The sequence below is a fragment of the Macrotis lagotis genome, chromosome 1 (genome assembly GCF_037893015.1).
Source record: "Macrotis lagotis isolate mMagLag1 chromosome 1, bilby.v1.9.chrom.fasta, whole genome shotgun sequence".
NCBI lineage: Eukaryota > Metazoa > Chordata > Mammalia > Peramelemorphia > Peramelidae > Macrotis > Macrotis lagotis.
In genome coordinates, this window is record NC_133658.1 from 933,294,250 (window position 1) to 933,317,847 (window position 23,598).

Genomic DNA, 23,598 nt, shown 5'->3' on the forward strand with positions numbered 1-23,598 from the left:
ACTGAGACTGCATTCAGGAATAACTTAAAGGGGTGGCTAGGTGGCGTAGTGGATAAAGCACCAGCCTTGGAGTCAGGAGTACCTGGGTTCAAATCCGGTCTCAAACACTTAATAATTACCTAGCTGTGTGGCCTTGGGCAAGCCACTTAACCCCATCTGCCTTGTTAAAAAAAAAACCCTAAAAAAAGAATAAATCAGAAAACTTGAGAATCCTCATAAATAAAAAATAGGACATTTAATGAACTGAAATACTTTTCAGTGTTTGTAACAAAGAGACCAGAATGCAATAGGCAATTTGATATAAAAGATCCAGAAGAAACATAAGGAAATCATTAAAGATTAATTGTAAGGCACTGATAAAGCACAAACCAATCACCTATGATATACAGGAATGATGAGGTGATTCTAAAAAGCAAAACTGGGAAGAAAAATCCAAAGACGCAATTGTCAAATTAAGGTATAAAATGAAGCATTTCTCCAGAGGAAACATGTGAACTTGGAGAGCTGGTAATAGTGGAACCTTGTTCTCATATGTGTAGAGGAGGGAACAATGGGTACAGCTGATGAGGGTTAGAACTCTTAACTTCTGGAGACTTGAAAAAACTGGGGATGTGATGGCATAGGGATTAAGGGGTATTGATTGTGATGATTCTGGTAGATTGAGGACTTAAGGGAGGTGGGGGGAAAAAACTACCAGGGCAAGGGGCGAAGATAAGGCAGCAAGGGGAGGGTAAAAAGATAGACTGAGAAGACAAATAGTTAACAAAAAATGGAGGGAAGCTCACAAATAGCAATTTAACTTTGAATGTGAATGGAATGAAACACACTTAGATACTGGAAATGAATGGATTAAAAAGAACCATCCAACAATATGTTATCTACAACATTGAAATAGAGCTTTGGAATCCAATTTATGAAGTTTGAGTTGATTAAAAAACACAGGGGTAGCGATTATGATCTCAGATATATAGATATATATATATATATATATGACTAAAATAGATTTAATTCAAACAGCTAATCAGAAGAAATACATTTTTGTAAAGGCACCATAGACAATGAAGCAATATCTATGCTGAATCTCTATGCAACAGATACTATAACATCTAAAGGTATGAAAGAAAAGTTAAATAAATTACAGGTGGAGAAAGTGAGTGGTCATAACATAGTAGGTGACTTTAATTTTCTCCTCTCAGAATACAACAAATCTAACAAAAACATAAGAAAAAAGTCAAGGAAATGAATAGAATTTTAGATAAACTAGATATGATAGATATCTAATGAAAACAGAATTATGATAGAAACGAATAAACCTTTATTCAGCAGTTCAGATACCTTTACAAAGACTGACCATATGTAAAACATAATAGTTAAAAGCAGAAAAGCAGAAATATTAAAAGTAGTCCTTTTTTGGATCATAATGTAATAAAAATTATATTTTGAAAGGGATCAATTAAACATAGATTAAAGTTAGAGAATAAGATATCTAATCTTAAAGAGTAAGTGAGCTAAAACAACAAAGTGTAGAAACAATAATTTCATTAAAAAGAATGACTATTAAGACAGTCTATGAAAACCTATGGGATACAACAGAAAAAGTGATTAGAAGATTATATATATATATGCTTACATCAATAAAATAGAGAAAAAAGATTTATGAATTGGGTATACAATTAAAAATCTAGAAAAAAGAAATAGTCATATTAAAATTTTAAAAAGAAATTATATTAAACATTAAATTAGCAATCTCAAAAATTACATGTGAGTTTAATAAAATAGGAATTAAAAAACTCTTTGAATTAATAAATAAAACTGTGTTGGTGATATAGAAAACAAAAAATATGTGGACAGTAGGTTACTTTGATTCAAAATAAGAGAGAAGAAAGCCAAATCATTGGTATCAGAAATGAAAGGGGTAAATATGCTTCTAACAAAGATGAAATTTAAGCAATTATATGGAGTTATTTTGTCTAATTGTATGCCAGTTAATTTAACAATTTAAATGAAATGGAAATATATATTGCCTAGATTAGCAGAAAAGTAAATAGGAAATCTTATTTTTTTAAAAAATAATTGAAAAAGCCATAAATGAGTTTCCTAAAAGAATAGCAGGACCAGGTAGGTTTTCAGGTTAATTCTATGAAACATTTAAAGATGAACTAATTCCAACATTAAATAAGTCCTTTAGAATAATAGGAAACAATAGATCCTATCTATCACTAAGGAAATAAAAGAGTCAGCATCAAGTCTTCCTTCCACTCTGGCAGAAAACACAAGAACTACAGGGCATGTTTGGATAATTGTGCTCCCTTATCATGATGCCATCTTGCCTTTGTGCCAGAACCAAGATGTTTCCCCAACTCCTCATTCATCAGCCCTGCCCCCTAGCATCATGGCAAGAAAGTTGCACTAGCCTGAATCCGCTCAGTGTGACCTTGCCAAATATCCTGCTTGTAAAGTTTCATTTCTGGTTAAGTAAAACTCTTTTGGGGACCTGCTGAATGCTCCATCCATGTCTTGTTTTGTTCCGACCTAGACCCTAAACTGCTCAGATACCAGATGCCTGCTAGCACCCTCTAACTGCACTCCCTAACTCTGTAATGTCCCTGCCCACCATTCTTTTCTAATTTCATTTACCATCTTAAAAGGTTAAACTCTTTCAACATAGGACTATTTTGATTTTTATATTTGTAGCTCCAGTACTTAATTTAGGACCTGACTGAATACTGAAATTCTCCTTTGTTAATATGGAATTATTTTTTATATTAGGCTCTTGAATTCATTACCTTGATATCTAGACTTTAAAAATGATGACATTGGCTTCATCCCTTTCTTGGATTTTTTATCCTGTGAATCACTGAGTGTGTCATCTCCTATTATTCTACCTAAATTTGAGCTACTACTAGGTCCCTGATTGTTCAAATAATGAATCTCATACAGTGGTCCCATGTAGCTTACTTTTTACAATGTGACACTGGTTATAGGCCAATGTACATATGTAATGTGAATTGGATTTACGTGTTCTCTTTATGAGATTCATTATTCACCACCACCAGGAACCTGGTCCTATTTCTCTATAGTCACAACTTTGGCTAAACACTTTGGTAGATATGTTTTTTCCCCCCTTCCTTTCTAATTTGAAGCTCTTCAGTTCACCTTTGCAATACTCCAGAAAATGTATTCACTATAGTCTCCTTTGTTATTTTCCTATTTTAAGTCAGACATGGTTTAGAAACGAATGGATCAACAGGGATGCAAAAATAAATCATTCTGAAAACTAATCCCCATGACCAGGTTGGAATCACTGTATTTATTTCAGAGAGGCAACCATTGTTTTACATTATATCATCCCTCAGAATTAGTAGTTTATTGAGAAATGACCATAATCAACATTATATTAACAGTCAGAAAATGTCTACAGAATTGAGGATTCCTTTATGATTAAAATACTCACAATCACAGAATATAAAAGATCATCTTGCAAAAGCATCCTAAAAATGTCTATCAAAGGTAAAAGTTGTGCACTGAATAATGGATCCAAACTGGAACCTTTGCTCTGGCAAGAAGCAAGCATGCCCTGGGTCTCTGATGTTACTTTCCTTTGTGCTCGTTATAGCAGTGAAAGAAGAGAACAGAAAGTAGAGGAAGAGGGGTACAGAGGGGGAGGCAAAATCATGTTTATGTGCAGATCATAGATGGATAGAGAACATCAGGTCTTCCACAGACCATCTCAGCAACAATCCCATGGGAACAGGTCCTGGCCCAGCCCCTTCATCTTTTCTTGGTACATCTTGTTGAATGTTTCCATCTGGGTCACTGTGAAGTAGTTTTTCCAGTCTCCACAGATTCCTGCAGAATGTGGAATGAAGGCAACGGGTTCTGTGACTGGGCCTTAGGGATCATTTTTTCCATCCCAATCTCCCTCCCTCCTTTGCCCAAGCAGGAGACCCTGGTTAAACTTTTAGTGACTGATATTTATAGGACAGAACCTTTCCTTACAAGCAGTAAGCTCTTCCATTCATCATTCAGTGAAGTGAGTATGGACAATGTGTCTCCCTAGTCTTGCCATTCCTCTTCCTATTCTTTCTCTTGTTTCTCATCAAACACAGGAAAACATGAAGGAGCTTTCCTAGGACAGTAGTGCATCCTATCACTGAGTAGGTCATTGCATATACATCTGTTACTGTCCATTTCATACGTGGAGCAAGTTCTCTGATTGCCTTATTTCTATTCTACTGTTTTGTGATTCACACCTTTCTTGATTCTATTTCTGGGTATCTGGATGTCACCTGGAATGGGCCAAGCCACCTTTTTGACTCCCTTGTGCTCCTAGACCATTTCTCCTCACCTTTTCTCATCACCATAATCTTGAAGGGTTCCTTATTTTCTATTGTAACAACTTCACCATTTTCCAGCTTGTGATTTTTCATGACCTGGAAAGAGGCATTCTCTAGGACTGAGCTGATTTCTTCCTCACTCAGCTCCTTATCCAGGAATTGGCAAATCTTCTCCACACTGACCCTAAGATCCTACAAAAACAAAACAAAACCAAGTCTTATAATGCTGGGGTGAAAATTTTATAGAGAAAAAAGAAGGAAAATGGAGAGACCAAAAGTGAGAAGGAAGAGGAGACAAAGGTTAGAGAAGAAATGAAGAGGGGTAAGAGGATGAGTTTAAAGAAAAGTGTAAGAATAAAAGAAGCAGAACCAAGGGTGTTAGAGATGTGAGAATCCAGAGTCTGAAGGGAAAGATCTGAAGGGGAGAGGAAAAAAGTGAAGTAAAGGAAAAAAGATATTGGAATGGAAATGGTGGATAGCAGAGGGATGGGAGGGAGGACAAGATTTGAAGCAGGAATGGGAAGGGAGTCAAACAAGGAAGGAAAGGAGGAAGAAAATTTGGAGAGAGCAGAGAAGAACAGGATGTGAAATGAGAGAATATGGTGAATGGATGGACTGATAGGGGAGGTAGAGATAAAAAGAGAAAGGAAGAAAAATGAACTAGAGAAAATGAGAGAGAGAAAATGAGAAGTCAGGAAAATGGAGGGAAGGAAGAAAGAAAAGAAAATTGAAAAATTGGAGGAAAAAGGAAGAGAAAATATAAAGAAGAAAAGGAGGGAAAGAGAAACAAAGAGATAATAGGCACAGTGGAGGGAAAGGAATAAATGAAATGAAAAAGAAAGAAGATCTGAGTAAAAGAAACTGAAGGATGAGAAAATAGAGAGAAGAGATGTAGGGGAAAGAAGGGAAAGAACAATTGGAAGAACTGGAAGGAAAAAAATACAAGAGAAAAATAAGAAGAGATGTAGGGGAAAAGGAATAGAAAACATGAAGTACAGTTGAAGCAAAAGAAAAATAAATAGAAAGGAGAGTTGCAGTAAAAGAAAGGAAGTGAAAACAAAATGAGGAAATGGAGAATATGAAAGGAAAAAATAAGAAGAGATATAGAAAATAAAAAAGAGAATGAGAAATGAAGGAAAGAAAGGAGAAAAAATTAGGTAAAACCAAAGGGAAAGAAAAAGAAAGAAAAACAGGAAGAAAATGAGAAAAAGAGAAAAGAGGGAATAATGAAGGGGAAGAGAAAGGAAGAATAAGAATAAATGAAAGGAAAATAATATGAAAATGAGTTAAAAAGGAAGTTATGAAACAAAAAACAGGAAGATAAGATGGTAGAAATTAACCAAAGGAAGGGCAAACAAGGAGGAATTTAGGAAAAGTAAATAGAAAGTAGAGGTGGAAGGAAATAAAGGAAGAGAAAACAGGATGGAGAGATAAAAAGATGAGGGCAGAGCCAAGATGGCAACAAGAGTGGATCATGTCCTAGGCGCTCTCTCATAAATCTTTGAAACTAAGGACTCTAACTAAATTTTCGAGAGACAGAACCCACAGAGGGACCCAATGAGGCAGTTCTCCTACTCAAGATAACCAGGAAAAGAGCAGAAAGGCTCTGCTCCCCTGGGTTGAAGGGGCAGCCTGCCACAGGGGTGGCCTGCCAGAGGGAAAGAACTTCAGCCTCCTGGAGGCAGCCCCAGGGTGCTGGGAGCCCCAGCTCACAGCAGCTAGGGAGTCTCCTGAGCTACACCCCAGGGAAAAACACCAGGCACAAATTGGAGGAACAGCAGGGGACCTCTACCAGAGGATGAGCATGTGAAGCCCAGCCCTCAGGGCACACAGCTAGCTGCTTGGCCACTGTATTCCAGATCCAGGAAACAGAAGCAGGCAGAGACCCTAAGCAGGAGCCCCCAGGGCATGAGCCCATTGAACCTAGGGAGGGTAGTGAAGAGAGACTGCCCAGTTCTGTTCTCTGCCCCTGGAAAAGGATTCTGGGGCTCTGACCACATTCAGATTTTGATCGCAGTCCAGGCTCCCCCATAGAACAGCAGGGCCACACCCAACCTGAGCCCCATGGCAGAGCTGGGGAGCTTGTGGTCATTTACAGACCAGGAGGGAGGACAGAGCCTCACACACTGAGACCCTTGTGGGAGTGTCCCAAAAGCTCAGGAAGCACCTCCAAAACAGGCTTAGACTGGGAAAATGAGCAAGCAGAGAAAAAAGAGGAACACCATTGAGAAATACATTATCTATGAACCCAAGAAGGATCAATATACTCAGTCTGAAGATGAGGAAGCACAAGCTCCTGCATCTAAAGACTCCAAGAAGAATAGAAATTAGGCTCAGGCTATGACAGAGCTCAAAAAAGTCTTCGAAAATCAAATGAGGGAGTTAGAAGAAAAACTGGGAAAAGAAAGGAGAGAGATGCAGGAAAAACATGAAAATGAAGTCAGCAGCTTAGTCAAGGAAATCCAAAAAAATGCTGAAGAAAATGGCATGCTAAAAAACAGCTTAGGTCAAATGGATAAAACAGTTCAAAAAGTTATTGAGGAGAAGAATGCTTTAAAAAGCAAAATTGGCCAGATGGAAAAAGAGATAAGAAAACTCTGAGGAGAAGAAATCCTTCAGACAAAGAATAGAATTCAGGGAGATTGATGAATTTACCAGAAATCAGGAATCAATACTTCAAAACCAAAAAAATGAAAAATTAGAAGAAAATGTGAAATATCTCATTGAAAAAACAACTGATATAGAAAACCAATTTAGGAAAGACAATTTAAAAATTATTGGAATACCTGAAAGTCATGATCAGGAAAAGAGCCTTGATATCATTTTCAAAGAATTACTACAGGGAAATTGCCCTGATATTCTAGAAGCAGAGGGCAAAATAGAAATGGAGAGAATCCACTGATCGCCCTGAGAAAGAGATCCCAAAAAACCAACCCCTAGGAATATTATAGCCAAGTTCCAGAACTCCCAAGTCAAAGAGAAAATATTACAAGCAGCCAGAAGGACACAATTCAAATATCGTGGAGCTGCAGTCAGGATCACACAGGACTTAGCAGCAGCTACATTGGAAGCTCATAGGGCTTGGAATATAATATACTGGAAGGCAAAAGAGCTTAGAATGCAACCAAGAATCAACTACCCAGCAAAAATGACTTCTTCCAGGGAAAAAGATGGACTTTCAGTGAACCAGGGGAATTTCAAATGTTCCTTTTGGAATGGCCAGAGCTGAACAGAAGGTTTGATCTTCAGATACAGGACTCAGGTGAAGCATAAAGATTGGAGGAGAGGGGGAAAATATGAGGGACTTAATGATGATGAACTGCATGTATTCCTGCATAGAAAAATGACACTGATAATACTCATTTGAACCTTCGCAGTTAATAGAGCAGGTAGAGGGAGTTTTTATAGTTGAAGCACAGGAGAAAGCTGAATTCGAAGTTAAAATATGGAGTAAAAATGGAGTCAATAGAAAAAAGGGAAATGTAATGGGAGAAAGCAAAAGGAGAGGGGGAATAAGCCAAGATATTTCATAAAATAAGATTTTTTTATTACAATGAGCTATTGCAATGATATGGAATGGGGAAAGGCAATGGGGAATGAGGGAATCTTTGCTCTCATCAGAGGTGGTTAGGAGAGGAAACAGCATATATACTCAATAGAGTATAGGCATCTGGAGTAAGAAGGAGGGGGGACAGGGGGAAGGGGGGGGTGATGTGAGTGATGGAGGAGAGGATGGAACATAGGGGGAGAGTTGTCAGATATAACACATTTTCTTTTTTACTTCTTGCAAGGGGCTGGCATTGGATGGCCTGTCTGGGACCATAGGGCCAGATGGATGCTGGGCCTAAGGGGTGGTATTGGGGCTCAAGGCCTCTTGGCCCCAGGGACAGGGATCTGTCTGCTGTGCCACTCAGCTACCCTGCAGCAGAGTCAGAGTGAAAGGAGAGAGAAAATATAGTACATGGTAGTGGAGAAATACAAAAGGAGGGAGTTGCGATCAGCAATGGCAACAGTGGAAAAATGTGAAAGTAACTTTTGCCATGGACTTATCATAAAGAATGTGACCCACTAGCGACAGAGTTGTTGGTGTTGGAACAAAGACTCAAGCACATTTTTTATTATTGTTATTTTGGGGGGGTGCAGGGCAAATGGGGCTGGGTGGCCCACCTGGGGCTGCATAGTGGGGTGATCGTTGGGTGTCTGAGGCCAGATTTGGACCCAGGTTCTCCTGGCTCAAGGGTCAATGCTCTGTCTGCCAACTAGCCACCCCTACTATTATTACTATTTTATTTTATTTATTTATTCTTTTTTTTGGTTTTTGCAGGACAGTGGGGTTCAGGTGGCTTGCAAGTAACATGGCTGGGTGATTGTTGGGTGTACAGGGCCAGATGTGGGCTTGGGTGCTCATGACTCCAGGGCTGGTGCTCCGTCCACTGCGCCACCTGACCATACCTACAATTATTACTATTATTTTTTAATTTTAATTTTTTCTCTCCCCTTTACTTCATTGCTCAAGTGAGTCTATATTTTGGGGGGTAGGGGGTATTTTGTTTACTCTTAAACAAGAATATTTTATTAATGTATAAAAAACCTTTGTACAAAATGAGAATAAATAAATATTAAATATTAAAAGTAAAAAAGAGAAAAAGAAAGAGAAAATAGAAGAGATGGAGAGAAAGAGGAAGGAAGAGAAAACTGGGAAGATGAGATGGAGAGAATAAGGAAGAACAAATAGAAAAAGTAGAAAATGATTAAGAAAAAAGAAGAAATTGAGGGAATGAAAAAGGAAGCAAAATTAGAAGTCAAAATGGAAGGAAGAATAGAAGAGAAAACATAAAGAGATGAAATATGAAGGTTAAGTGATGATGAGTAAATTGGAGAATAAAGTTATATGAGGGGTGATTGAAGAGAGAATTAAGGCATAGAAGAGGACTAGGAGAAAATAGGAAAAGGAAGCAAAGGGAGGGATTGTAGAGAGGAATCAAGAGGAATCTGAAGAAGTCAAAGAAAAGCTAAGAAATGAAGAGGGAAGAAAAGAATAGAAGAGACTGAGGAACACAGTCAAATAATTAAAAAGAAAAAGGAAGAACAAGTTTAGAAACACAGAGGAAAAAAAGATAATGAAATAGGAAATTTGTCAGAGAAAGCTCAAGAGATTCCTAGAGAGAAGGAAGGAGGTCCTTGTCACTCAGGGGGGAAAACTATGAGCTCAAAGCCCATCCACTAAAAGTCAGTCTCATGTGAGAACCTTCTGACAGATATGGAGATATTCTGGAAAGAAGTCTTGATAAATCCATGATCTGTCCAGCTCAGAGTGAGGGACCTGATTGGACCAGAGAATGGATCCAGGGTCAGAGCTGTAGGGGCTGGAAAGGACACTTACTGGTTTTTAAAATTGTTACCCCATTATATAATGCTATTTTGAGAACCAGGCACTGGCTCAGTAGTTCTGATCTCTCTGTAGATTGACTCATCACTCCTTATCCTTTTTCAGATTCACTATTGATAGATGAGTTGACACAATGGATGGACACTCCAGTTTTATCCAGAAGATGTGGGGTCTGTGCTGCTCCCCATTGTTTGTGTCTGCTTTACCCCCTTTTTGACCCAGTGTCAGGCTCCTGGCTATTTGCTGAACAAGACCATCCATCTCTTGGCTTTGGGCATTTGTTCTGACTTTCTCCCATGCTTAGAAGGTGCTCAGTCCTCTGCTCTGGGAACAGCCCTGGCCTCCTTCAAAGCCTAGCTGAAGCCTCCATTCTACAGCAAACCTTTCCTAGCCCTTCTTACTTCTAGGGCCTGTTGCTGTCAAGTACCTCCAATGAACTCACAAACACCAATATATACACATACACACAAGGACACATATACACATGACATTCTTGTTTGCACAAAGTTGTTTGCATGCTGTCTCACTCATTAGACTGGAAACTCCTTGAGGGAAAGTACTATCTTTGCCTCTTCTTGTCTCCCTAGCATTTACCTCAGTACTTGTTCCATAAATGGTTATATAATCTTAAGTAAATGTTTATTTACTGAGACAACATGCAAACAACAGTGTACAAAGAAACTGTATAAAGAAAATACAGAATAGACAGATTGGAATGAGAAGAAGAGGGAAGGGATTTGAATTGCTGTGGATACTTTACAAAGATGAAAAAGGGAATAGACAGGAACCCTACCTGATGAAGTTCCTCATAGGTTAGGAACAAGACTTTCTCAGAATCTCTCATGGGCAACCATCCTTTGATGTGGTCAAACCAAGACCCATATACAACTGGAAGGGAATTGGGAAAGAGATATGGGAGTCCAAATTATTTCTGTTTCCCAGCTTTATAAGGTTCTTACTCTTCCCAGGTCTCACAGGTGGGGATGGGACATAGGGTGACAAATGGAAGGGGAGATGATTCTCAAACACAGAGACATGTCACCCAACAGAAGGCCAGCTGGGAGAAAGACCCATGAGAAAGTCACAGGTTAAGCTTGACCCACTTGCTGGCTCAGCCTGAGAAATCTCTGCAATGATAGTGAACATTAATGCAGTTGTTAAATTGGGTTCCCTGGAGGAGGTGGCATTTAGTCTTCATCATGGAAGAACTAGGGCAATTTGAGTGACTTACATTTCATTCCAGGCCCTGAATTAGTCTCTTGAGGCTCTACTTTTCCCAAAGAGCACTGGTCTTAGATTCAGAAGGCCTGGGTTCCAGTGCAGATCACCTCTGCATATTTCTTGGTTCTTTAAACTTGGGAAAATCCCATTTACAACCCTTCTTCATTAACATGGAGGAGATAGTCATGGCCTGTAGCTATCCCAGGGTTACTGGGAGAAATAAATGTACCTTCCAGAAATGGAAAGGACACCAAAAGGGTAGGGAGAAAGTAGGGAAAAGGGATAAGGAAGGGAAGTAGGATATGGTTCCACCATTCCTTTTTCACTCACCATTTCCCTGAAGGAATTCTGCAAAGTTGTGGTCAAAAGTTGAATGTGACAAGAATAGTGGTATCTGACTTTGAAAATGGTGTAAAGATACAAGGATATCCTTTGGGTTCCTGGCAAGATAAATCACCTAAAAGAGAAATTATGACTTTGTGAGGTTAGCATATCAATGTTCCTTCCTCAAGAAGCATCTGTGGTGGGGAGGTCCTTGGATTGGTCCCTGCGAGCTGCTGCCTCTTTCTACTCCTTCTATGCTAAGTGTTTACCACGTAGCTTGGGATGTATTACAGACTTAATAAATGTTTATTGACTGACTGATTAACTGATCTCTGGCAATTGCTGCTACTTTTCCTCTTACTTTGTTCCTCACCTCTATATAATTCCTTAATGGAGCACACCCTCTGCTTGGTGGCATTCCTACCTTTCCTATGGGCATTCAAACACCTACTCACTCTCTGGGCTGCCTCTTCTCTCCCCAACTTTTCTGACAATGGCAGGTCTCAGTTCTCACAGAACAAACACCTCACATTATAGTTGCACTTGGATTCTTTCAAAATGTAGGGGTTATCCTTATGTTGGAAATGATTCCCTCACTCACCAATTTAGTTCTTGAGTCTCAACCAGTCTAATAATACAAAGAAACTATTCACAATAATGACACTTATACATATAAGTTTAGAGTGCTCACTCCAGGTGTTCACATGGACTATTTGTGTCCAATCTGAATTTATCTGATCAGCCAGTCATACACCCTGTCATTTGTCTCAAATAGTGATGCCATTTTGGTCTCCTTCAATAATGAAGGATGAATAGGTATTAAATTTAGTCAATTACTTAGAAATAAGGATAAGGGACAAAGGAGGGAACAAGCATTTATTAGAGAACATCTTCTAAAGAAATGACAGTAATTTGACTGAGAAAGGCATTTGCTGAAAGAACATTAAGGAATCTATAAGGCAGGGATCTTGAAACTCAAATTTAAAGAGTTTTCACCTGAAAAATGGGGAGCAAGAGAGGTAATAGGTAGGAAACAATATATATGATACACTGATGGGAGGAATAAGTCTCTAGGAAGAAATCCTGAAGAAAAAGGAGACAATTCAGGGACAGATTGAGTACTTATCCAATGTTTTCTTGATCAATTGACTTGTGAGAAGGAAAGGGAAAATTTATCAGAAGAAGAAGATGAGGTTACTCTGGCAACCTGATTGGGGAGAAAGGAACATACTGGTAGAAAGGGAAGGAGAGGTAGAATGGGAATGCTTATTTCTTATAAAAGAGGTAAGAAAAAGGTTTTGCAGTGGAGTGGAAGAGGGGGAATTTGAGGGGGAGGTAGTGAGCCTTATTCTCATCAGAATGGTCTCAGAGAGGGAATAATGTGCACACTTGATTGAATATAGAAATCTTTCTTATGCTAAAGAAAAATAGTAGGGGAAAGAGATGAGAGAAAGGGGACAGGGGAAAAGAGGGGGTGTAGATCATAGAAAAGTAGGAGATGGTAGTCAGACAAAACACACTTTTGAGGAGGCATAGGGTAAAAGGAGAGAGAGAGAATAAAATAAATGGAAGTGGAATGAATAAGTTGGAATGAAATATATCTAGCAATAGCAACTGTGGGCAAAAATATTAAAGAAATTTCTTAGATGATAAAGATTGCTATCCATCCCAAAGACAGAGCTATTGTCTGAATATAGACTGAAGCATATTTTTTCTCATTTTATTTTTCTTGAGGTTTCTCTTTTTTTTGTAATGGGAGAGGATTATGTTTACTTTTTTCAACATGACTGTTGAAGTCACCTTTTTAGCACATTTGTAACCTATACCAAGTAGCTTGCTTTTTGCCTGGGAAGAGTGGGAAGGGAGGAAGGGAGAGACTTTGAAACTCAAGATTTTAGAAATAAATGTTGAAACTTTGTTTTTCATGCAGCTGTAGAAAATCATTTAAAAATAAAAATAAATATGCCAACAAATTTGGAAAACACAGTAATGGCCACTGGGTTTGAAAAGATCAATTTATGTCCCAATCTGAAAGAAATCAAACACCAAGGAATTTTATAATTATGAAGTAATTGCATGAACTAATGCTGAGCAAGGTGAGTAGGACTAGAAAAACATTGTACACCATAACAGCAACATGGGAGTGATGATCCATTTGAATGGACTTGCTTATACCAGCAGGGCAAACATCAGGCATAATTTTGGGATATCTGTGATGGAGAATGCCGACTGTATCCAAAGAAACAATTGTGGAGTTTCAACAAAGATCAAGGACTATTATCTTTAATTTTTAAAAACTATTATCTTATTATATAAATATGCTATATCTCATACTTTGTGTTTCTTCCTTAAGGCTATGATTTCTCTTTCATCCTTAAGTATAACATTTCTCTCTCAACTTAGATCAGTGCATAGCATGGAAACAATCTAAAGACTAACAAACTGCCTTCTGCAGGGGGTGGTGGAAGGGAAGCCAGATGAGGGGAAAAATTGTAAAATTTAAAAGAAATAAAATCTTTTAAAAAACCAATTGCCAGGGGCAGCTAGGTGGCATAGTGGATAAAGCACCAGCCCTGGAGTCAGGAGTACCTGGGTTCAAATCAGGTCTCAGACACTTAATAATTACCTAGCTGTGTGGCCTTTGGCAAGCCACTTAACCCCGTTTGCCTTGCAAAAACCTAAAAAAAAAAAATTAAAAGAAAATCAATTGCCCTTATTTCATATACCAGCAAGTTACCCTTAAGATTTTTCAAGGTAGGTTTCAGCAATATAAGAAATGAGAGGGGGCGGCTAGGTGGCACAGTGGATAAAGCACCGGCCCTGGAGTCAGGAGTACCTGGGTTCAAATCCGGTCTCAGACACTTAATAATTACCTAGCTGTGTGGCCTTGGGCAAGCCACTTAACCCCATTGCCTAGCAAAAATCTAAAAAAAAAAATGAGAATTATCAGATATGCAGACTGGTTTTCAAAGAGACAGAGTAAGTGGAGACCAAAGTGCCAACATTCACTGGATTATGGAAAAGCAAGGGAGTTCCAGGAAAAAAAATCTACTTCTGCTTCACTAAGTTAAACCTTCTAAATCACAACAAAATGTGGCAAGTCCTCAAAGGGATGGGAGTACCAGGTCTCTTTACTTGTCTCCTGAGGAATCCAAATGTAAGTCAAGAGCAGCCATCTTTTAAGATAGGGAAAGGAGTCCACCAAAACTGTATAATATCACCTTCTTTATTTAACTCATATCCAGAATACATCATATGGAATGCCAAAGCTAGATGACTCAAACATGGAGTTGATATTCCTGGGAAGGATATGCCATCTCGGATATGCAAACAGTACTCCTCTACTGGAAAAATGGAAGAGCAATTGAGAAGGTTCTTGTTGAAGGTGAAAGAGGAGGACTTGAAGGGTAACATAAAATAAATTGAGAACTTGACAACTGGTAGTAACACTTCCTGCCACATAGAAGGAGAAGAAATGGAAGTAGTGTGGATTTTATATTGTTGGGCTCAAAGATCACTGCATCTAGGGCCTGCAGTCATGCAATTGAAAGAAGTTTACATCTTGGAAGGAAAGTTAAGGAAAATCTGAACAGCATTCGAGAAAGCAGAGACATCACCTTGACAGGATAGATTTACTGAATCAAAGCTATGTTTTGTTCAGTAGAAATGGATGGCAATGAGATTTGAAAAATAAAAAAAGGGGCGGCTAGGTGGCATAGTGGCTAAAGCACCAACCTTGGAGTCAAGAGTACCTGGGTTCAAATCTGGTCTCAGACACTTAATAATTACCTAGCCGTGTGGCCTTGGGCAAGCCATTTAACCCCGTTTGCCTTGCAAAAACCTAAAAATAAATAAATAATAAAAAAAATTTTAAAAATTTTAAAAAGCTGAGTACTACAGAATTGATACTTTTGAAGTATGGTGCTGGAGAAGACTTTTGAGAGTCCCTCATACTGCTAACAGATACAGTCTGTTAACAGTTAAAGAAACAATTCAGGATATTCACTGAAAGGTGAAATACTGAAACTGAAGCTAAAATACTTTGACTATGGAATCAGCAGATGGAATTTATTGGGAAAGACCGAAGGTACAAGAAAAGAGTAGAGCAGAGCATGACTGAGATAGCTACTATCATGGTTACAGTGAACATGAACTTGGACAGATTTCAAGAGATAGTGAAGAATAGAAGGGTCTGTGATGATGTGGTTCATGGGATTCTTAAGAGATCCACATCATTGCATAACAGAACAATAACAAAAGTGAAGTCTCACAATCAGCATTATATCTGATATAATAATGACAGAGAATGATGATGAAGTGAAAGAAGAGGAATAATAAGATAAAGACAAAAGAGAGGAAGAAGATGAAAAAGAAGAGAAAGATGAAGAAAGAGGAGGATGAGAAGATGTGGAAGATGGACAAAAGGCAGAAGGAAAAAGAGAAGAAGAAGATGATGAAGGGGAGGAGGAGGAGGAGGAGGAGAAGGAGAAGGAGAAGGAGAAGAAGGAGAAGGAGAAGGAGGAGAAGGAGAAGGAGAAGGAGAAGGAGAAGGAGAAGGAGAAGGAGAAGGAGAAGGAGAAGGAGAAGGAGAAGGAGAAGGAGAAGGAGAAGGAGAAGGAGAAGGAGAAGGAGAAGGAGAAGGAGAAGGAGAAGGAGAAGGAGAAGGAGAAGGGGGAAGGAAAAGGGGAAGGAGAGGGAGAAGGAAAAGGAGAAGGAGAAGAAGGAGAAGGAGAAGGAGAAAAAGGAGGAATGTGGGAAAATAGAGACCATGATTCTGCCAAAAAAGTTATCTATAACTGTGCATACACTCTAACCCAGTAATACTACTACTAGTAGGATAGAGATCTTTAAAAAACAGTAAACATGTACAAAAGGTTTTATAGCAGCTCTTTTATTATAGTAAAGAATTGGAAAATGAGGGAATGCCCATCAATTGGAGAACAGTTGAGGAAGTTGTGGCGTATGAATTTAATGGAATACTAAAATTTTATAAGAAATGATGATAAGACAGATTTTAGAAAACTTTGGAAACACATGAACTGCTGCTGAGTGTAAGGAACCATGAGAATATTATACATAGTGACAGCAACACTGTGTGGGGATCAACTAGGAAAAACCTACCTCATCTTGAAAATACATGATCCAAGACAATTCCAAATAAAATTGTGATGGAAAATGTCATCTATATGCAGAGGAAGAAACTGTGGAGTCTGAATACAATCCAAAACATGCTATTTTTAATTTTTAAAATTTCTTTTTTCTTTTAATACTGATTTTTCTCTCACAATAGGGTTAATATGGAAATGTGTTTAGCATGATTGTGCTTCTTTAACTTATGGAAGATGACTTATTATTTTGGTGAGGTAAGAGGGAAGTGAAGGAGGAAAAAAATTTGCAACTCAAAATTTTGCCAAAATAAATGTCACAAAAATTTCTTTCCATGTAATTGAAAAGTTTTTAATTTTTTAAATTTTTCTTTCAATTTAAATACATGTATTTATTTTTCCCAGTACCTGAAAAAATAATTTTAAACATTCCTATTTGAGTTTTGAGTTTCACACTTTTCTTCCTCTCTTCTCTCCCTTCACCTTGACAGCAAGAAACCTGATATGCTATACATAGAAACTATGTTAAACGTATTTCCAGATTAGTCACCTTGTGTAAGAAGAATCAGAACAGGGGCAGCTAGGTGGCACAGTGGATAAAGCACTGACCTCAGAGTCAGGAGCACATGAGTTCAAATCTAGCCTCAGACACTTTATCATTACCTAGCTGTGTGGCCTTGGGCAAGCCACTTGACTCCATTTGCCTTGAAAAAAACTAAAAAAAAATAATAACTTTCTGGAAGATCGTATCTAATGTTTCTGTCTAATTATCTGCTTTATCTTTTTAACATGACTTAGAGATTTGCAAATACATATCGTGTGTGTGTACATACACACACACACATACACACACATACATATTTGCACATCATGTTAAGGATATTGCTGATCATTGGGATGTGAATAAAAGCTAAGGTTTTCAGAGAAAAAGGAAACTTGCTTTTACATCCATGGATATGGCCTTCTAGTTTTTGCCTGAATAAGTTCCAGGAAGGAAGACATCACCACCTCCATTCCTGATCCATTCTGTGATAACTTCAGTTGTTAAGAAGAGGTTCTGAGCATCTTAGCTCTCCCTAATCCCTCATTCTCCTATTAAGCCTCAATTAGTCACAAATTTGTCTTTCTCCAATTCAATCTCTAATATTCCTTCAAACCTATTCAAATCAGCTACATAACTTCTGTCCTCTTCCCTGTTCCTTCTTGTTTATCTCATGCCCTCCTGATTTTTCTCCATAGAACCTTTACCCTTGCTTTCCAGGGGTAGAAGTGAGCAGTGACATGGTCAGAAGTGACTATTAGAAAGATGATTAGGAGAGCAAATAGAGGATGGAGAGCTGGGAGATACCTTTGTCTGCCTCCTCCCTTCCCTGATTTCCTGTGCTCCAGCTTCTCTCCATCTCATCCTCAGTCTAACTCTCAGATGTCTGTTTCTTTGATCAGGGACCTCTTGTGCTTACCTTGGCCTTGCTGGTGAAAAAGGACTTAGGGAATAATTGGATTGGGAGATGGGAAGTGAATAGCCGTGGGTCTGCCTTATTCTTGTTGGCTTCATGGATATTTAGATTCTCAATCCAGGGTGAACGTTTCAGGGCAGAGGCAGATTTGATCCAAGTGGGGTCCCCTTTTGATATGATCAGGCTGAGGATATCTATCATCCAGTGGGTTCCTGCATGGAATCAAAAAGGGGAGGGGGCATCACACAATGACAGAGCCTCAAGACAGGAGAGACATCCAAGGTGTCACTACAATCCACACCTGACCAAAACCAATGAAAGACTTCCAGGGATAGAGGACTGGGAAGGCTCAGCTCTATTTGTGACAGTGCTGGCTGTCATGGAGATATCCCTGAGATGAAACTCATATTTGCTCGATTGGTTTAATGGTCACAATGAAGAATGTCTAGTCATTCAACAAGCATTTCCAAGGCACTTACTGGATTCCAGATCCTGTGCTGATTTCCAGGGATTCAAAGGAAAGGAAAAACCCAGTTCCTCCCTCCAAGTAGCTCACAATTTATACTGAGAAGTGAAGCGTGAATAACTCAGTTCATTTAAGAAGCTTGCAGGATGGAGGAAAGAAAGTGTCAGGGAGAATGGTTTTGAAAACTGGGGTTGCAGGGAAGGTTTCCAGTTGAAGGTGAGGTTTGAGGAAGGTCTTATAGGAAACCTAGGAAAGTAAGAGGCAGAGGTGAGGAGAAAGAGGCTTCCAGGCATAGGGGACACAACCAGTGAAAAGTGAGGTTTCCATAGCTATACTGATTTCTTGTTGCTCACAATCACATCTTGGGGTTGCTCCTTGGGGTGGGACTCTGTGAAATTTACCCTGTAACTAGACCTGCATGGAAATCTTCTTGAGAGATATGGGAAAGAAACACCATTCATGGCTAAGGTCCATTAGGGACTGAAAGGAGAAGACAGAGGTTCCTAGGCCATAAAAGTTGGATAGAACTTCATCAAAGAGGTGGGGATAAGGAGGGCATTCTGGGCTTTGAGGAAAGCATAAGCAAAATCATGGAATGAGGGCATCAGGGAGCCTTTCTAGGGAGCTCAGGAATAGAAGAACTTGGTTCTAATATATTTTATGTGAAAGAGGGAACTACAGTGATGCTCTGTCATAGTCTGAGAACTTGGGTTCTAATCTTAGTTTTACCATTGCCCAAAAATTGAGGTGACCTTCAAAAGATTTCATGAAACTGTAGTTAATTAACTATTGGACATAATGTCAGGAAGACCTGAATTTGAATGTTGCCTCTCCTGGAGTCTTCTGTGGAACTGTAAATTCAAGTCTGAGTTTTGAATCTATCTGGAAGTTAGCCCTTTCCAATCCTCCAATTCTTTCCTTTACTAGCTGTGATACAGTTCATTGTTCCCTTGGAACAGGAGTATGGATCCAACCTGGTCCAACATGATTTCCTAAATACCCCTTCCTTGAAAGAGGGTCAGGATACAATGGAGAGATGCATGGGCCAGTTTCTTCCCTTCTCAGCCCCTGCTGTTATTCAGTAGTTTCAATACTATATGACTCTTCCTAACCCCATTTCGATTTTGCTCTTTTCTTTCCTTTTCCTTTTTTTTATTCCTTTGTTACCCGTGTAGAGGAGAAGAAACTGAAAAACACAAAAGTTTAAATATCCTGACACCTTCAGTGAAAGCAACATTTCTAATTCCAAATCCTAATGCCTGTTAGAATCTCAATGGCAAAGTTGAAAACCCTCAGGTAAAAGCATAAAGACTAATTGGCCATTTGTAGTTGATTTGGCAAAGTTGAGATGATGGTTCAATACAGTTTCTAATTAAATGGATACTTAAAGAGCCGATCTGGATCAGCATTTTTATGAAATTTTAAATGAAATTGTCTAAACAGCACTTGCTGGGAGATGTTTATCGAAGGTGGGAAAAGATTCTACCCAACTTGGTAAATGTCTGTTTTCATATTTCATTCTTTTCCTTTTTTTTTTTTTTTCCAATCGCAAGTTTTGTGATCAGTTACTCCACTGCAAAGAATGTCTCCAGGCTTTCAGATACAAATGAAGCAAAAATCTTCAATATTCCCATCAAGTGGAAAATGGCTGAGCAAGAACATGGGAATGTTATGGAGTACTACTGTTCTGTAAGATGCCATGAATGGGTGGGCTCTGGAGAAACATGGGAAGAATTATAGGAACTGATGCTGAGTGAAGGGAAGATTGTACATGTCAACAACAATGTTGTGAGTTGCAGCTCTGCTCAGCATTTCAGAGCCCCAGGGCAACCCTGCTATGGATGATGCTATCCCTATCCAAAGGAAGAAAAACAAAACAAAAGAAAACAAAACAAAAAACCCTACAGAATCTCAATGAACACTATATTCACCTTTTAAAAATGTATCTTATGGTTTTTGTTCCTTTCCTGGTTTTCTTTCTTTTCCCTTCATTCTAATTCCTCATACAGAAAATGACTACTCCACAAACATGTTAAACACAAATGTGTACATACAATACTCACCACACTGTTCACTGCTGAGGGGAGGGGGATGGCAATGGAGGGAGGACAGAAATGATGCAACTTAAAAATAGGCACATGCATATAGATAGATGAATGTTGAAAAGCTTTCATAAGACATATTTGGAAAAATAAAATAAAATATTAATTGAAAACAATGTTTAAGGAGAGTATATAAATGTTAGAGCAGCATTTTGCTAGGAAACATGCATTCCTAAGTTACCATAGACAATATTGTGCCACAAATTGTAGCAGCCAATTTATTTTTTTCTTTTCAATACTTTTTATTCTACATAAATGACTACCACAGAATAATCTTTAAAAAGCAAATAACTAGGATAGTTGCAGGACGAAACTTGTTCACCCCACTGTAAAAACTGAAATCTATTTCCAAAAATTATATTAAATGTAGAACAAAGAGCAATGTTTGGTGCACATAACATCTGTGAGTGAAAAAGCATGAGTGCCACTGTTGGAAAAAGAACCAAAAAAAGAACTAAACAAAAAATCTACTGCATTCCACCTGTAAATGTATTGCATGGGTTTGCTTTTCAACAGGGCAGAGTTCCAAGAATCAAAATGAAATAAAGCAGCAATTTAAAGATTTAAATGACATTATACAAAATAAAGGCCATTTGGGGAAAATACATAAATATTGCTGTGATAGCTGGGAGCCCAGTGGTCTTTTGATGATTGCATTGCTATCACTTCCTGTGGCTATTAGAGTCTGTAATTTGCTTCCCAGTTCCAGAACCCCCTTTGGCTCAAGCTGTACCATTTGAGCTGATATTGGACTTCTGGATTTTGTAGCTAAGGGTTTGCCCCAGAAGAGCCTGCACCATTTGTGGAATCAACTATAGGTGTCCACTTTCTGTAGTTTCTGATGAAGGATTTCTGTTTTCAGTAGATACCAAGCTATTCCTCTTAGTTCCTGTAGAGCTTCCAGGGTTTCCCAAACCCACCCCCAAGCCAGGTGAAAACCCTGGGAAGAGCCTGCTACCTGTGGACCTACCAAATATGTAATAGGATCTGCATCACTCTCAAGTCAACCATTGCTGGCAGCAGGTCAGGATTCCACATTTATCAGAGGAAAGTTGGGAACTATTGTCTATTTGTTCTCAAAGCTGAGGGTTTCCAGCAAATAGGGAATTATTTAGCATCATTTGAACATCAAGATCAGGATTATGGCTTTGTGGCTGCATCCTGCTCCTTATGTAGCTGCAGATAACATGTTATGTATGAACTGGGAATTTTACATTCTATGCTGCAATGTGCTCTGCCTTCCAGGTGTGTTCCCCTTCCAGGTCTTCCAATAGGCATGGTATTTCTTTGTTCAGTAGAACTGATAGTTGTGCTGCTAACACTGCTGCCAACACTGCTGGTGGTGTTACTGCTGTTCCTTGGACTTTGAGGACCGTACTGTGGAGCCCATGAATAGCTCTTCTCTTTATGGGAAGGCTGACTTTCTTTCCCAGAGGGAGAATTGCTCTCCAATGATGGTTTACCACCAAACTGTTCCTGAATATCAGTGTAAATATGCCTCAGAACATTCTATCCACCGAATGGACTTGTAAGATTACTTAAGATTACTCTGTAATTACTTAAGATTACTCTGTAATCTTATAATTACTTGTAAGATTACTGTTTGGATTTCTCATTTCCTGCATCTTTGCTGCATTTCTTGCAATTTCTAGTGCTTGTCTCATTACATCTGGATTATGGGCCTAGTTTCTGGACTTCTTTTTATTCACTGCTGTACTTGAGGATTGGCCATAATTCACTGTCTCCTCAGGTCAGGATTTGAAAACAAGCTCTGAACAAGAGATTCTCCACAATCTGGACTATTATTTCTGAGCAGGACATGAGCTACTGCTTCTTTTGACTTTGTAATTCAGAGAAGGTGGGTGGATTCAGGCCCAAGTTGCTCAGATCTGCAAGATCTGCAAGGTCACGAATTTAGAGAAACTTAGGTGGAGTTAGAGGAGGAGAAGCTGATGGTGGGCAGGTTGCTGATCTGGCAGTCCTACGGTCTGTTGTGTGTTTTTCTGGCAAGGTGAACAGGAATTCCATCATTAATCCTCTTCTCCTGTTTTAAAGATTTTCTAGTTCATATGAACACAAGTGGATCAGGATGGGACTTGAAACTTCTGGAGATTTTTTTCTCTTGAAGGGAAAGAGAAGGGTCTCCTCTGTCTTAAATCCCCAGATGCCTTGGGAACAGAAAGCCCTGAAGGTTGACTGGCTACATCACAGCAACCCGGACTTCTGGCTTCATCTCAGTTGGATTGCCTCCCTGCTAGACAGCTCCGGGTTCAGGCTGACCAAATCCTCCTTCTTTGCAGGGTTTCCCAGGGATTTGGATGATTGTGGGGACCCTGGAGTTGCTGCACCAGAGACTGAGAGGGCCCAAAGAGTTGGAGTGGGGGGAGACCTAGGAAGCTCTCCATGGTGGGGAGGTGCTGTGAGTGAGTTGGAGCTCCCTCGGCACTTGGGGGCTGCTGCTGCTGCTGCTGCTGGATGCTCTGAGCCCTCTCACACCCTCACGAAATGAGGGACCACTGTCTTTGTTACCATGGCATCCTCATCTCTTGCCCCCTCCCTCTGGAGTTTTCTTGGTAAAGATACTGGAGTGCTTTGCTATTTCCTTCTCCAGCTCCTTTTACAGATGAGGAAACTGAGGCAAACTGGTGAAGTAACTTGCCCCAGTATCTCACAGCTAGTAAGTCTCTGAGACCAGATTTGAACTCAGGAAAATGAGTCTCTCTGACTCCACTGTATCACCAAGGTGCCAGAAGTGATTTTATTTATACTTTGGGATTCTTAACCTCAGGTCCATGGACCTCCAGGGCTCCAGGGTGGGGAGATTTCAGAGGATCCATGAGCTTGAGTGGGTCATCTTTGTTTTCAATAACCTCTTACTGAAATGTGCCACTTCTTTAAAATATTTCAAATTCTTATTCCAAAAAGGGCTCTATGAACTTCTGCACACTGAAGTTCTCTACTTATGATGAGGAGCTAACTGGCCCCTGAAGTCCCTTCCATCTCTGAGGGCTGAGTCCTGTAGTTCCCAGGGATAGAAGAAAGCTCATGTCTTCTAGCCTCCCTCCCCTGCCCTGTTTCCCCACCCTGCTCCTTACCTGACTTAGGGTAGGTCACCAAAATGATATCTTTGTCTCCAACTTTAAGCTCATCTTGTACTTTTTCAATAATTTCCACCTTTTGAAAGCTGGTTATGAAAG

General features: G+C 39.3%; 1 protein-coding gene across 1 annotated transcript; it reads right to left on the reverse strand.

The window, feature by feature from the left end:
* Positions 1-3,539: 3,539 nt before the first annotated feature.
* On the reverse strand, positions 3,540-23,598 carry LOC141510182 (sulfotransferase 2A1-like). The gene is made up of 6 exons (XM_074220223.1): positions 23,497-23,598; positions 17,837-18,045; positions 11,278-11,404; positions 10,520-10,614; positions 4,349-4,529; positions 3,540-3,849 (listed from the first exon to the last, which is right to left on the reverse strand). The coding sequence occupies exons 2-6, from the start codon at positions 18,032-18,034 to the stop codon at positions 3,731-3,733; spliced, it is 720 nt and encodes a 239-aa protein (XP_074076324.1). The 5' UTR covers positions 18,035-18,045; positions 23,497-23,598; the 3' UTR covers positions 3,540-3,730.

Bases quoted from the DNA above. Each gene is read 5' to 3' on its own strand.
- LOC141510182 (XM_074220223.1), bottom strand. From the start codon at position 18,034: ATGATAGATATCCTCAGCCTGATCATATCAAAAGGGGACCCCACTTGG. The intron at 4,530-10,519 runs GTAGGGTTCCTG...TTGTTTTTGTAG, and splicing joins CCTATGAGGAACTTCATCAG to GATCTTAGGGTCAGTGTGGA. The intron at 3,850-4,348 runs GTGAGGAGAAAT...CACATTCTGCAG, and splicing joins GATTATGGTGATGAGAAAAG to GAATCTGTGGAGACTGGAAA.